We start from the raw sequence: 15,756 nt of genomic DNA on the forward strand, positions 1-15,756 counted from the left end.
TACTTTTTAATGTTGAAGCTAATGGAAGGCAAAACATGGTGGGGTAGTGGTAGTGAGAAGTCATACCTTACAAGAAAAATTCAAAGATGTGTTGGCTCCTCTTAAATCCTACTCTGGGTAGGATGAAGCTAAGGGAAGAAACAATCTCCTCCAAATGTCGTGGAGTTCTATGTATTCAACACTGATATGGAGCCAGTAGATGATCTAATGCATGCCCACATAAAAGAAAATCTTCAATCAATTCAAGATGGGGGGTGGAGAAATGCAGGAGTGGGAGAGGAGAGGGGAGCTGGGGTGCCCCCACTCTGCGGGCGCCATGTAGGGCTGCATGACACACATTTGGGGTGCAGGACACAGCTACAAGAGACTCTACCTAACAAATTCAAATATTGTGATCGGTCATTTGTGCCCTCACATTAACCTGAAATAATTTTTAAAAATGTATAAAAAGAAATATTTCATTTATAATGACTAAAAAAACTATTAAATGAAACATTTAGATATAAATTGAACAAAAAATATATAGTACCTGCATAACAAAGACTATAAAAGACAAAAAATGATATAGGACCTGCATAACAAAGACCATATATATATATGAGATGTGGAGTTCTCTAGGCTCCTTATTTCCAGAACAGCTTAAGTTCTAATTTTGTCCTGTGTACATGACTTTGGAATAAGTTCCAGCCATGTGAGGAGAGGTCTTTCCCAGACCCCTATAAAAGAATCCAAAAAATCACTAACAATGATGAAATACAAAGGTTGTGAGGGCTTATGATATCATAAACGTGATCTTAAGGGAAATTTAGGATTAGTTACTTCAAATATGGTTCAACTATGCCCTCCCAATTGGGAAAAAAATATTAGTCACACAAATATATCAGTGAAGTTAAAAAATGAAGGTATTATTTACTGGATCAAAATGTGAAAAGGGGGAAAAGGCATCAAAAAATAACTCTTCCAATGGAAGTCAATCTACAGAGATACACAGGACTCTGATGACTTTGTCTTTTTATTAGCTACCAAGTTCACTTAACAGACAAAAATTCCGTTGAAGCTAACACATTAAAACAGGCATAATTAACGATAGTTCGTTAATCATTCCTTCACATGGTCCTATTTTACCACAGTAATTTTTCTATATCTAAGAGATAACTAAGTAAGTCTTGAAAAAGAGTGTGCATTCTTTAAATTCAGTAAGACATTCAGGCAAATAATTAAAGAGGTGTGATTAGTTTGGGGTTAATAATATGCAAGATAGATTTTACTGCGGCACTTTGATCTCTTATAATTTAATATAAAATACCAAACATATGGACTTTATAATGTGTTTAGCAAAGTTATAAAACATTCCGTATGTGACTTAATATCTACTCCAATTATACACAACACATCATGCTGAAGGTCTAGATTTATTTGAAAACATTTAGTTCAATTCATATCAACACAGTAAAACCACATTCAATACATCACAATTGTGGAAGAAACAAAATAAGTGTGTTCTGTCAAATTTGCACACAAATATAATTTAATATTTAATTAAAGGGTGACAAATCATAATCGCATGGAAATAAAATATTTCTCCTTTTTTCAGTAGTAGTAAGAATCTCTTTTGAGGATGTAGGGTCTTCGGGGTTTATTCTCATACAGCTGCCGTTTCAGAATGTAAGGGATTTTTCGCTTTATGACTTCTTCCTTCTCATTTTTGTCATTTTCAGCATCAAGAATATCCTCCTGAATTAACTGCAAGATTAGAAAGAACATATATATATGTAATTTTCATGCATAAAATCTTTCATTTCAGAGCATTTTTTACATTTGATCTAATTTGCTGTTAAAACAGAAAGGCATGTCTAGATGGTGTATATGAAGTTCAAAGAAATGAAACGTTTTGTCCAAGGACAGGTGCTATCAAGTGTCTGAGATAGGATGGGAATATGATCATTTGGACTCTGAGTTCAGTGTCCTTCACAGTTCAGTAGGCTAGCCCTTTAACACAATTTCTGTATGCTTCAAATATCGTGATTGGTTCAAGCTATACACGCATCTCTCTAATGGAAAGAACACAGCAAATAGAGCTTTGGGCAGTTTTTAGGCTAAAATGTATAATGGAGAGATCAAAATGGTATGAAATACATTAAATATTGCAACACATAGAGTTTTGAATCTGGTAAGCCAAATTTGACTGCAAAAGTAACAGGATTTGGCAGTCAATTACCAATCTGACATCAAATTCTTTCCAAGGATCCATTTCTCAATAGTGGAAATTATGCCTGCTTTGCATAACTTTGTTGAGTCACTATATGGGAAAACTCTGTGTAACTGGTAAAGATTGCCTCAGATTGTAGTGCTTAATAATCACAAACAGATTCAATAACTTAAAGGGAACTTAGCTTCCGGGTAGAATCCTGCCTAATGTCTCATTGAATATGTCCAATATTAAAATAAATTCGATTTTTTTGATTTTGCTCTAACTCAAAAACTTCAACTAGCATAAAGTATGTAAGAACTCTTTCCAGAACTTTACACACAATTTACATGAAATTAAAATGTATATATATATATATATATATATATATTCTCAAGTTAAGAATTTTCTTCATATTTGTGGTTATCTTCTAAACTTTGGGATCACTATAATGTATATTTGCAGAAGACAAATTATAATAAATTTTAAATTATAATATGTATGCATAAAATCATATCACCAAGTACTTTTTTTCAGCCCACAGCTATTAAATTTCAGAGAAGGAAAATCAACTACTGTCAAGACAATCTAGTTCCTTAGTCTTTAGTTTCTTTGTGCATAGTCTATAAATACTTGTGCTATGCTGAGAATATTATGATTTTATTTTTAAATCACTCAATAACATTTAAAACAGGAAAAGTTTCAGTTTTATTTGCACTTGATTTGTCTGCAAAATAGTTTATTGAGTTAATTTTTTTCTAGATCAATAGCACATGATTAAAATTTCTGTATATTAAAATATATGTTTATCAAATTTTACTAACCTAAAAATATTTTAAATGCTAAACCTTTTAGCTGGAATTGAAATTAAAGGATGAATAGTACAGCAAGCAAAATTAAAACTGGCATTTTCAGGATTTTACTTGGAAAATATCTTTTTGTTTACTGGTTATAATAAACAGTAGAAATTCTGCTTGCATTTTCTCTTGTGTCCATGACAGAGATGTTGTAGTCAGTCACAGTGTTTTATTTTAGCTAGGAAGGCACCTGCAGGTAGAGTCTCAAGGTCAGTGTAAATCCAGAGTACAAAACAGTAAGCAAATCTCTCTGAGAAATTAATCTGAAAGAAATGTTTACCTTTTGAGAAAATTTTAAAATGTTTCTTTTCTTTTTTTTTTTTTTTTTTTTTTTTGTAGAGACAGAGTCTCACTGTACCGCCCTCGGGTAGAGTGCCGTGGCGTCACACGGCTCACAGCAACCTCTTAACTCTTGGGCTTACGCGATTCTCTTGCCTCAGCCTCCCGAGCAGCTGGGACTACAGGCGCCCGCCACAACGCCCGGCTATTTTTTGGTTGCAGTTTGGCCGGGGCTGGGTTTGAACCCGCCACCCTCGGCATATGGGGCTGGCGCCCTACTCACTGAGCCACAGGCGCCGCCCATAAAAAAATGTTTCTTTTCTTTTCCTTTAAAGTGTTAGTTTCCCTCCTCCTCTCCTCTTCTGTGAGCCCTGACATTTTTCCCTATCTCTCCAAAGCTCCAACTTAAATTTCACAGCAAATTATATTAAAGAAATTAATTAAAAAGTGTTTTGCAAGTACATAGTCATAAACACATAGTCATGTGTTATTTACAAACAAACACAAAATGCTGGAATGATGGGGCTATACATCCATCTTATCTATCCATCTACCTATATATGCACAAACACACACACACGTACACATATGTATGTATTATATAAATGCCAAAATATTTTTATTTCCCTAAAATATTTAAATACAAAATGTTCCAATAAACCTGGAAGAAAAAGTATATATATTCCTATCATATTTTTATATAAATAAAATCCATATTTTATTTGATTAACATTTCAAATAGAAATGAAAGCTTTTGTGTTTCATTCCGTTGTTGTTTGTAAAGTTTTGTGCTAAGTGTTTGTCTATGGCTAAGTACACAACTTTGTGTTTCTAGGAAAACATTTTAAGTTCCTTAAATTTCCTAGACATGTCACCACCACCGAAAAATTGCCTAAGCATGTCATCCACTTAAGAATAATAAAAACATACAGATCAAATGTGCCTGAAGATATATCCCCTTTTTAAGGTTGAAAATAAGTATTTTACTAGACTCCAAATATTTGAAGATACTTCAAAGATTTGCAGGAATGTTGACCTAAACACATGGTTTATTCTTCTTTAATATTTATATGTCTTCCTGTTATGATAATGACCAAGATTTAAAAAAAAATTAATACATATAAATGAGAACTAACTAGCAAATCTATAATTATGTCCATGTTTTGTCTTTGTTTTACCTCCCAGTGTTGAAAGGCCCTGCTGTGACAGATTTTCTGGAGCTGGTATATTGTCAGCATTGCTTCCAAGCTAAAGCCATCCACAGAAGTGGGGAATTTCCTTCTTGTAACAAGCTCCTCTTCACGGAACTCTCCTGTTTCTCCGGGTTGCGCATTCATGTTGTTTACAAAACTGCAAACATTTAGCAGGGTCATTTTCCAAGAGGGAGCACTTGCTTTACTGATCTGAAGCAGAGAAAAAAAAAAAAATACATTACAACTAAAACTTATGTTATATGAGTAAGAAATAAATTTCCTATGAGATAAACAATTACTTTGCACACATAATTGTTACTCAATTTGATAAATGCAGTGTTATTAATTTAGCCATATCATGTCACGAAGTTAAAGATAGTGCCAATATTTTACATCCTCCATTTAGTAGTATGCAATAAACTTGCACATGTATACGTGGGAATTCACATAAGCACACACACAAAATCAGGAAGTACAAAAATACAAAACACAATGGAAATCTATATATGTATGCATATAAATATTTATGTATATGTAACAGATGAAAAATTAAAAATTAAAAAATACTACTTTCCTCTTATTACATCACAACTTAACATAGTAAAGTAGAACAGGGACTAAGATGATATTAATAGGATTGAACATTTACAATAATGTGAAACCATTAATATATCCCACACATTAATCACTGCCACAGGCAGCACCCAAGCTGACCAATTATTTATTTGAATATTAAAATATTTTGTGGAACTACATTCCTTTTCTAATAATATCTTGCATGAAATCATGAATGCCATAATTAGCAACTTTCTTAATATATCAACAATAATCAAAAAGAAAGCATAGAAAAAAAAGAACCAAACAGTGAAATAGTTAATGAAAATTAACAATTAAAAGGACATAGGTGAAGGAAAGCATAAATTTCTTCTGCTGTAATATTAGAAATAAAAGAGATTTAAATGTCCACAAACATGTGATAGAAGACTCAATAATAATATCAGTGGTGATTTTCTCTGACTTACCTTCCAAGTATAATGCAAATGCAAAATCATTGTGCCAATTTGGAAAATATAAGAATAGAAATTGGAGAAGAGCCAAATAAACACATGTATATTTATAGAGAAAATAAAAACAAAATAAAGAGGAAAACCAAAAAAAAAAGAAAAAAATTTGAGAAGGGGATTGGGAAAAATAATTATGGCTAATTATTAATAATTATTAATTTGGAGGAATAAATGTGTGAAAACAGCCAAGAATATGAAAAAAAAAAAGGTAATAAATGATTATTCTAGCAAATATTATATTTTAAGCTGCAGTAATCAAAGAGTAACTTAATACAACAGTAATAAACATAAAATTCAACAGAGATATATATAATGTTCAAAACTTGATCCAAAATATATAGCAAAATTTGTATTTCAAATACTTAGAGACAGGTAGCTATAGTGAAATTTGGATGTGGATCTAGTTGTAAGTAGCCCTTCTTGGTGTATAATAGCCAAATAATATCCAGATGAGTTAGATATGAGTAACAGTAAAATATTGTGCAAATACATAGGAGGATTCATTTCATAAACCTGGAAAGATATCATTAAGCAGATGTCCAAACCAGAATTGGTAAAGGAAAAATTAATTTCAAATACATAAATATGTAAATGGTACTGAGAACACATAATATCCTGAAATAAAATCCAAGGCGAGCTGTATAGAAAAAGCTGCCACAAAAAGTTAATGTCCTCAACACAGGTGGAGTTCTTCAAAAAGAAAATGGTGACTACACCAATTTTTTAAAAAAACTTAGTTAAAGTGAACTTTAAATAAGTGGTATAAACACCACAGAATCACCCATCAAAGGCACAATATACCCTGTTCCCTCGAAAATAAGACAGTGTCTTATTTTAAGGTGTGCTCCCAAAGATGCGCCAGGTCTTATTTTCAGGGGACGTCTTATCTTTCCTGTAAGTAGGTCTTATTTTCAGAGGATGTCTTATTTTCGGGAAACAGGGTAGTAAGTAAAGAAATATATGAAGTAATTTTCAATTTGGTTACTATTGGATTGGAAGACCTTAATAAGTATACACACACTTAATGGTAACTAGGACATGGGGAAGCAGGTGTTCCTTTCCTAAGTGCATTAGAAACTCTCTAAATTGACCTTCCAAGGGACGGTAACAGAACTTGGCAGCATGGGAGGTGGTTAACATAAGGAACTAGGCCCATTGCACTGATCCACACATGTAGTGCATGTCCTATCTGTGAAAATTAGGTCAATTTAAGGAGGTGGTCGATGTAGGGAGGTGGTCAATGATAGAGGTTCTACTGTACTTGTTGTTCTAGGTATATAACTGGGTATAATTTCTTAAAGAGTATTTTTGACAATCCTTAGCTGAGAAAGGGGTTTCAAGGTGGGTGGGAGGAAGACCTGACCTCCTGAACCAGAAAGTCTGGAAGGCCGATAAAAAGTGGGCATGAAATAACCTAGGTAACAATGACCAATAGAAAGAGACAATCAATAACCAATAGAAAAGGGCAATACAGCCTGGAGGTGCAGAGAGGACAATGAAAGCCAATTTCAAGGGCAACATTTCATATACGATCTCCCACCCCCTCTCCTTCTGCAGATCCTTGTCTCTTACCTTTCTTTCCTTTATGAGAGGGAACCACTTTCAGCTCTCTTTGGAAGTGCTCTGAACTTTCTCTTTGTTCTTCCTAAATAACACCTCCCTTTGTTACCCTGAAACTCATGTAGTTTGTGTTTACTCTCTATCCACATTGACTGTGCCACTCCCGTTTTATTTTGAATGTCCACTAACTTTTGATTTTGGTTACTGTCACACTTCGGTTGGACTTTCTAGCTCAACTAAGTAATTGTACCAGGTTAACTGGGTTCGTGGAACTGGAAACCCCAACTGCCAACAGTAAGTATGTATTAAAATCATAAATGTGCATACTCTGATGAAAATTTTACCCTAAGGGAATACAAATTTTTGAGTACAGAATGTTTGTTACAGGTACATTTTCAAACAGCTTGGATATCTTTTCTGTTATGTCCCTTGTCTTCCTAGTTTAGAGTTGATGAGCTTATAGTCACTGCTATTCTGATTGTTACACAAGGAGCCTCTTAACATAAGGTTAAATATATTAACTCATTGAGTTTTAGTCACTAACTAAATTTATTCATTCCTGATATAAAACTTATTAAGTTATGGTAACATCAGCATTGATCTGATCAATTAATTTTTATAGATCTTGGCCATTATGGAAAACTTTTAGTATATATATATATATATATATATATATATATAACATACATATATATTAAAAGTTTCCAAATATTCCTTCTAAATACCATAGTAAAAATATATATTTTTGTGAGCTTTGAGATAATAATGCCCTTCCCTCTCAAACACACACAGAAATGGATATTTTTCCTTCCCACTCACGACCAAACATAACCCTACTTGTATATGGAGTATTATTGTACCTGTAATGTGTTCTTTCAATTAGGGAAGAGGGATATGAGAGGGCAGAACTTGAAATACCACTTGGGAAATGAGGTGGTTTTGTGTACTTACTCTTCCACCATTAACATCTATTGAGTCTTCAGCCTTGATATAGCACTGCTGTAATGGCTGTGCTGGGCGATTGCTTCACATTTTGATACACACTGATTGACTCTCTGAATAATCAATAGTACCTGGTAGAATGGCAATCAGGCATATTCTAATAGAGTTGTATTCCTAAATCCAGGAATTCCTAATCTTGCTTTCAAAGAAATAATAGGTCCCAGAATATGAAGTTGCATTTGGCTCATTTACAAAAAATAAATAAATAAGAGAGAGAGATAGTGAGAGAGAGAGAGCAGGTACAGGTAATGTGTCCATCATGGGGAGAATTTAAATCCAAACAAGCAAGGAAGACTGTAGTTCAATTAATTTTGAACACACTGTACAACTGTAAATGTCTATACCGTGAAGACCAGCCCCTGCATTTGAAAATAGGGAAACAAAAATAAGCAATATTAACTAATCCACCCTTAAGATAAAACAGTTTATAAGTCACTGTTTCAGGATCAGATCCCAAGGCTCCTGTTCTCTGGTTGTCGTGAACTTTTATTTTTTTTAGGATCACTTTTTCTCTTTCTCTCAACATAATAGAAAAGGCAAAAAGTTCACTAAGCTTTCGTTTAACTTGAGGCTAGTCATCTTTCATCATGCCCAAAAGTGGAAAAGTATGGAAACAGATTCCTTTAAATATATTCGCATATCCATGTATGCATATCCATGTATGACAACTTTATTAAAGTTTCAATATGCTGATCAATAATGGCTGTAGTTTCTTTCTCATCATATCAACATCCCTAACTTCTTCATACTAAAAGAAAAGTTTCCCAAAAAAGGAAATGCCTCCCAAGGAACTTTTCAATCTTGATGGGAAGTTATTACTGTACAAAAAGGACATGGTGTTTTGAATGAAAGTTTGTATGTTCTTCAAACCAGGGTTAAAGAAAAGAAAACTTACCTTTGATGTATGCATATTAGTCAATAAGTCTGCCTCTAATGTTTTCATTTCCTCTTCTGAATCTGAGTAAAATCAAAACTACATGTTTACTATATAATCACATACCATATGATTATATCATAATTTACAGATTTTAGATTAATCTCAAAAAGTTACTCCTTGAGGTTTAATGCCTGTATGTATTCATTCTTTTTAACATAGAATTTAGGAAAAAACAAATTATAGTTTTCTTTTTGGCTAACAGCAGACAGCTAGAACAGTAGAGGCAGTTCTAAGAAAATAAGCATATAATTATTTACCAAGACAACTATTAATTTGGAGCAATTTAGTCTCTGAAAGTCAGTAAAAAAATTGATCACATTTTATAATAAAGATGTCATCAAATATGCCACAGTAGTTTATTTTTTACCAGTAATAATTTACATATATAAAAATATGATATTAATATTTTTAAAACAATATAATATGTGAACAGGGGATTGTTTACGGATAACTTTAAAATAATAAACATACTGAGATTTATTTAACTTGAGATGCTGTTTTACAAAACACACTTTGAAATAATTGTTTTTGCACTTTAAACAAAAGTTTGGAATTGTTATAAAACAAGTCAAAATTTAAACCTCTATCTTCCTTGCACTATCAACTCATTGAAAAAAAAGTGTTACAGCTAGAGAAACCATTTGTTAAATTGTACCTGAAACTAAATTATACCAGAGATATTTTCTCCCTATTTGTTCTCCCTATTTGTTCAAGGTAAAATGTTTTGCAAAAGGAGTGGCAAATTCTATTCAATATATGAACAAAATAGATCAAAATTCTCATAACTTTGGCTCATCATAGCAAGTAGTTTCAAGAGTTAATAAGCACAGTGCTTAATCAGTAACTCACTTTTAGTCATGTACTCTAAATATAGCTTTAATCTCACACAACTATCAGATAAAATCAACTATAGAAAAGTGGATGTTTTTCTCATAAAAGATTTACAATTCAGAAGTTCAACTTTGTTTTATAATGATTAAAATAATTTTAAAAATTTACACAAATCAGTTAAATCTGCTAGAATTAAATTTCATAAATAAAATTACAGCATAAGTTTGAATCACATATGTCAATGTCATAGTTATGAGGTATAGCATAAAACAGGTTAAATTGTTTGCTGCATTTATCTCCGAAGTTTTTTTCCCTTTGATGTGATCATGCAAATCGCTTTTAAACATGAATTAGAGCAGTTGGAAGTGCTTTTAATATTTCATGTTATTTCTTTAAATTTAAACATTATTTACAAGGTGAGTTATTGATAGTTATTAAGTAATAAAGTCTTCTCCTTATCATATGGAAAACCCTCAAAAGCCACATAATTTCCATTAATGTAAGGATACTCATTTTCCAATTACATCTTGTACCAACTTAAATGACATACCCAAAGTATCAAATGATTAAATTAATGCCATGCCTATTTGTCACACAGACTATGCAAAATGTATTCTCAAAAAAAGACTTGGAACACCTTGGTATTTTTCTAGAAACAATTTTCTACAAATAATGCTTCATTCATTTGTTTATTAATCATTGATTTTCACTTTGTTATAGTAACACAAACACGCAGTTACGAAGATAATTTGGGGACAATTATAAGGGTAAGGAAGGGAGAAGCCATTGCTTCCTAAGAAATGAATGGGTGTGAAGCATTTTGAATGGAATGGGTTTTAATAACGGGTTTGCACAAGGACAACCTCCTCTGTACTTCTCATTAGATAATTACCAACCTAAATTAAAGTTTCATGGGGTTTATTTTCTCTAGTGGTTGCATTCCAAAGGGAAGCATGCGATGTTTCATTGAAATCCCCTCCTTTTTTCTTTGCAGATTTAAAAAGGAAAAATAAATCTCTCCATTCTTTAGATCATAAAGACGGGGGTTGTGGGGGAAAAGATATTCACAGTTTCTAATACTAAAAAGCAAATCCTGAATAATAGGGAGAAACTCTTCTCCTTGGATACAGTAATGTTAAGTAGCAACACACTGCAGAAGAGAGAAAAGAAATCACTTCAGGGAGTTGTGAAATGCAGCTTCGCTTACCTGAGCACAGACTCCAGGAGCTGAGAGCCAGCAGGAGCAGGCAGACTAGGGGGATTTTCTTTGGTGCCATCATCTCTTTCAGCCTTCTAGCAAGCCACGTCCCAAAAAGTCTGAAATAAACAGAAGGGAGCTCTCTCTAGCTCTTTCTCTTGCCTTCAGCTAGCTTTGAAAGTAAGAGATTATGAGAGATGCTCTGGCCGTTCCCTATATATACATACGAGCAAGAGGATGATGTCACGACTGTACAGGGATTATCTTTTCAGGATGTGCCCTGCCTTCACCTTTGTCCCTCCCCTTCTCTCCCCACGTCCTCTTTTGTCCCCCACTATCCTCTCCCACTTCTGAACCTTGAGTGAAAGTGACGATCTTCCCTAATTACTGCTGCTGCTCTGGATTCTGACGCACAGAAAGACTCATTCAGAAGCAGTGCCATATAGAGCATGCTGGAAAAGTGCCCCCAGTATCATTCTACTCCCATTTCCTCCCATCCCCAAGTCCAAAAAAGTCATCATTTCAATGTTATGAAACATGAGATCTGTTATTTCTACTATTTAAGAAAAATATCTAGGATGAATGCATGAAATCAGTGATTTCTTAGGGTGGGAAATTCTAAAAGAGGGTACTTTTCTGGTAATAGAAGATTTAGATACTACAAGAGTATTTTAGAATGAAAAAGAATATAGGCACGCAATCAGTTATAACATAGGCATTAAGCCAAAGAATTGAGATAAAGGAGACAAAAGTCAATAACAAAATAAAAAATGGTAGCTCTAGGAAATAGGATATAATTTTGCAACAAATTAAAGTTTTTACAAGTAATTGGGAGAAGAACTGAATTAGGTATGCTAATGTTTGAATGTCTTAGAAAAATAATTTCATGTTTATAAAATCCCCAGTAATAAGGTATTCATGTGCTAGCAGGTGAAAAGTATAGTTATATCACTGATTGGTTTTGTCTCTGCTTATTTTCTCTTTTTCTGCCTACATTGTTCTGCTCTTTTTGGATTCATTCTTTTTTGGTATTTCTTTTCTATTATTTCAGATTAATATGAAAGTACATAAATCCAGTGAGAAGGGGATTACGTGAATCCCAATTTGGATTCATTCCTGATGCTGTCTCCCATTCTTGGTGTAATCCCTTTCTCACTGGTTTTCATCATTGCATCGACTTCTGTTCCCTGTTACAGTCCTATTTACACCGCATGGATGAGACTGGAGACAATCCTAAGTAACTGCCCATTCACCAGAGTCACTTTTCTATGATAGAATCCTTACGAATTTCGTCAGTTACAATGATACTCATTCCTTTGCTGAGTTCTAAGAAGAAAATAGCTCAAAATGTCTTTTGGAGGGAAGATTTCTTCTTGCATGTGTTATTTCAGGACACAATAACCTGAAAAGAAATGTTGTTAGGGAGGTGAATATTTAAAGCTAAAGTCGTCTCAGACTTGTTTAATTTTAAAATAAAATTAATCATGTAGTAACAACTTTGAAAATCCATATTTATTTTTCTAGAGTTTTGATTTATGTTGTACAGTATATGTATATGAGATTCATTTCATCTGTCCTTAAGCTTAAGGAAAGAGAGCAAGTTCAGACATTTAAATAATTATTTAAAACAACAAAGAATCACTCGTATAACTTGACGTCAGGAATTTAACTATGGATTATATTTTTATTACTTCTGGTTTGTTGTGTAAGCTTACACACAGCACAATAGTGGGCAAGATTCCCTTGGGTAAAGTTTTTTATAAAGTGCAGTTAATTGACAAATGTGAAATGTGTACAAGTCTAGATATTTTTTGCTTTTCTACCACTAGGGGGCACAATGGAAGTTTAAAAGGCGTTTCCTTTTCATTTAACTGGGCACTTTGGAATTCTGCCCATGATGCTTACTTTCCTCTCACTTTCTTTGTGATAGAATCCTTTCATAGTCACTTTGGTGAAGAAATCTAGAAAATTATATATTCTTTGCATGATGCTTAAAGTGCTTTTCAATTCTTTTGGATTGAAAATACGAAGAATGATTTTTTTAAGCCTGTGATAGAAATCTACAGTAAAAAAGAAGAGAAAATCCTATTTCCCCCCAGTGATTTATTCAATAAATGAAACTCAGGGAAATTTTGACAAAATTCAGTCCTAATTAATTAGGGGGAAAAAGAGGAGAATGAATAATGGAAATTCATTTTAAGTATATAATGTGAATATATATTAGTTGTTAATGTGAGAATTGCTTTAGATATGTGATACACCGGAAAACATATAATATCAAATGATTCAAAAATCAAATAAATGCTACATGTTGTTTATGCTGTTTCTTTTTTTTTTTTTTTCCCTTGCAGAAAAAAAGATGTGTAACTTTTTCTGGTAAAAATTATGACAGATAAACTTTATCTGATCCTCTAGTTTTTTTTTTTGAATGTGTTACCTTTTTCTTTTTTAGTACTAATATAAATTCTTTAAACTGCAGAAAAGCCAACTAAACCATTTGTTTTAGGAGTATAGGTTAAATGTGGCGCTTTTCATTTAAAAAGTAGCCTATGAATGACCCAATTGTTGCCTTTACTGAAGGATAGTAGCCGATTTTCAGTGGAGGTGAGTGAACTGTTTTGTTCTAAAGGCTTTTTACCTAAAATCCTTCTAAGGATACCTAGTTCTTAAAATAACTAATAAAGACTTTGAACATTGCCCTCTGGTAGTTTTCCAGTGTTGCCTATTCAGTTTGAGGTCACTAACTTTAAGCGGATGTTCCTTGTCTGGGTGTCTGCTGATTGCAACATTTCTACAGCAGGTGTATTTCTGAGCTTCTGCTGTGACTTGTCAGACCTTTAATAGGTAAGTGTTCAAACTAATCAGCAGAGACACCTGAAAGACGGTAATTAGAAAAAGGTCTGTGAGCTTATTTAATTTGGAGATGAGAAAGTTAATTCAGAGATGAGAATCAACTGATGAACAGTGGTTCTTTCCTTCCATAGGATTTCTTTTTATACCTTTGGAGGCTTTACAACCTCATTAACAGCTTACCTTGGCTCTCCACACTTCAGATACTTAAATAGCTAAAACTTGGTCTGTAGTATGTCTACTACTTGGAATCCCTCTTCCATCTTCGTTTAAACATCCTGTCTCTCACTTTCTGATGTTACAGCTCATTTTTAAAAGATTATATTTTACAGGCTTGGCACCGTAGGTAAGTGGTTAGGGCACCACCCTGGGGCTGGTGGGTTCAAACCCAGCCCGGGCCGGCTAAACAACAATGGCAACTAAAACAACCTGTAGTCCCAGCTACTTGGGAGGCTGAGGCAAGAGAATCAGTTAAGCCCAAGAGTTTGAGGTTGCTGTGAGCTATGACGCCATGGCACTCTACCGAGGATGACATAGTAAAAACTCTGTCCTCCCCGCCCCCCAAAAAAGATTATATTTTACAACCTAATTAACATAAATCTTTCCAAGTTTGAATCCTGAAAGTAGTTGTGTCTATGTTTACTCTTCAAGTTTCTCCTAAATGCTCAGGACTGGTAAACTGTAAACTGCTAGAAGGAAAGGGCTCATATTGTATTTCTTCTTTCAAGATTTACAACCCATAAGAGCACAATACATACTTACTAGTTCAAGTAAAACACTATGTTACATTTCCAACATTTTTAACATTTCTTTCAGCCACAATCTGAAAACTCCTTTGTAACTATAAATATTTATGTTTTACATGCACCTTTACGCAGTCTCAGACTTTTCTCTAGTCATTCTTCTTTTTCCTAGCTGAGAAAGTTAACTTTGGAAAGTCATTCGCAAAGATTGCCCTGGATTCATGTACAATCATCAGATGAGTTTTTAGAATAAATTATAGGTTTCCTCCATTTCTATAAGTGAGTCAATGATTTGAAGCTGTAACTCTGATTCATCTGAACAAACAATGACATCAACGTCTTTGTGGCCCAAATTGATTTTTCTGTTCCATTAAAATCTATTTTCTAGCATTCAGGTAAATAGATGCATGCACACACCCACACTCACACACACTATCTTGTACACAAAAGGATTATCACTCAGACTTTAGAGATTTAGGTAAATGTAAACCACATGTTCAATTTCCCAGCCTATGCGTAACTAACTATGCTTTGCCCATAATCTTTACAAATTCCCAGCTCATTTCCCTTCAGTTCTTCCTGTCTCTATCCTTGCATCCTTACAGTAAATTAACTTGGCAAAACTGATGATGGATTTCCGTAATTTGCATTTCTGTAATTTAATTAGTTAAATTCTCAATATAACTCATGCTTTGCTTGGAACTTGTATTTTAGTGAATTATCCTCTTTAACTAAAGATGTTCCACACTGCAGTCTCTGCTTACTTCACCTATCCTCCTTTCTCATATCTAAGGAAAAAAAAATGACATACCCTCAAGATTATTACCGATATGAAATTCTCATGTATTTATCTTGATAAGCCTCCTTTTTGTGTGAGATGAAAATAAAAGGAAAAAAAGTTCCTGACAATTTTCTTCTTTTATGTTTCTTAGTTTTACAAGTTGATGCAATTATCTAGAGTAAGAAATGAGATAATTCTTATTGAAATAAAAGATGTTCCCTCTTTTTGTAGTGTGTTACAGAGTCTAAGAAAATTTCCCTAGCACTGCAACAC

At 33.4% G+C, this 15,756-nt stretch overlaps 1 protein-coding gene across 1 annotated transcript; it reads right to left on the bottom strand.

Moving 5' to 3' along the window:
• Window positions 1-1,393: 1,393 nt before the first annotated feature.
• Window positions 1,394-11,459, bottom strand: NTS (neurotensin). Its single transcript, XM_053584378.1, has 4 exons — window positions 11,119-11,459; window positions 9,039-9,100; window positions 4,503-4,727; window positions 1,394-1,743 (listed from the first exon to the last, which is right to left on the bottom strand). The coding sequence occupies exons 1-4, from the start codon at window positions 11,189-11,191 to the stop codon at window positions 1,591-1,593; spliced, it is 513 nt and encodes a 170-aa protein (XP_053440353.1). The 5' UTR covers window positions 11,192-11,459; the 3' UTR covers window positions 1,394-1,590.
• Between the last annotated feature and the right edge of the window lie 4,297 nt (window positions 11,460-15,756).

The sequence above is a fragment of the Nycticebus coucang genome, chromosome 3 (assembly GCF_027406575.1).
Source record: "Nycticebus coucang isolate mNycCou1 chromosome 3, mNycCou1.pri, whole genome shotgun sequence".
Classification (NCBI taxonomy): Eukaryota; Metazoa; Chordata; class Mammalia; order Primates; family Lorisidae; genus Nycticebus; species Nycticebus coucang.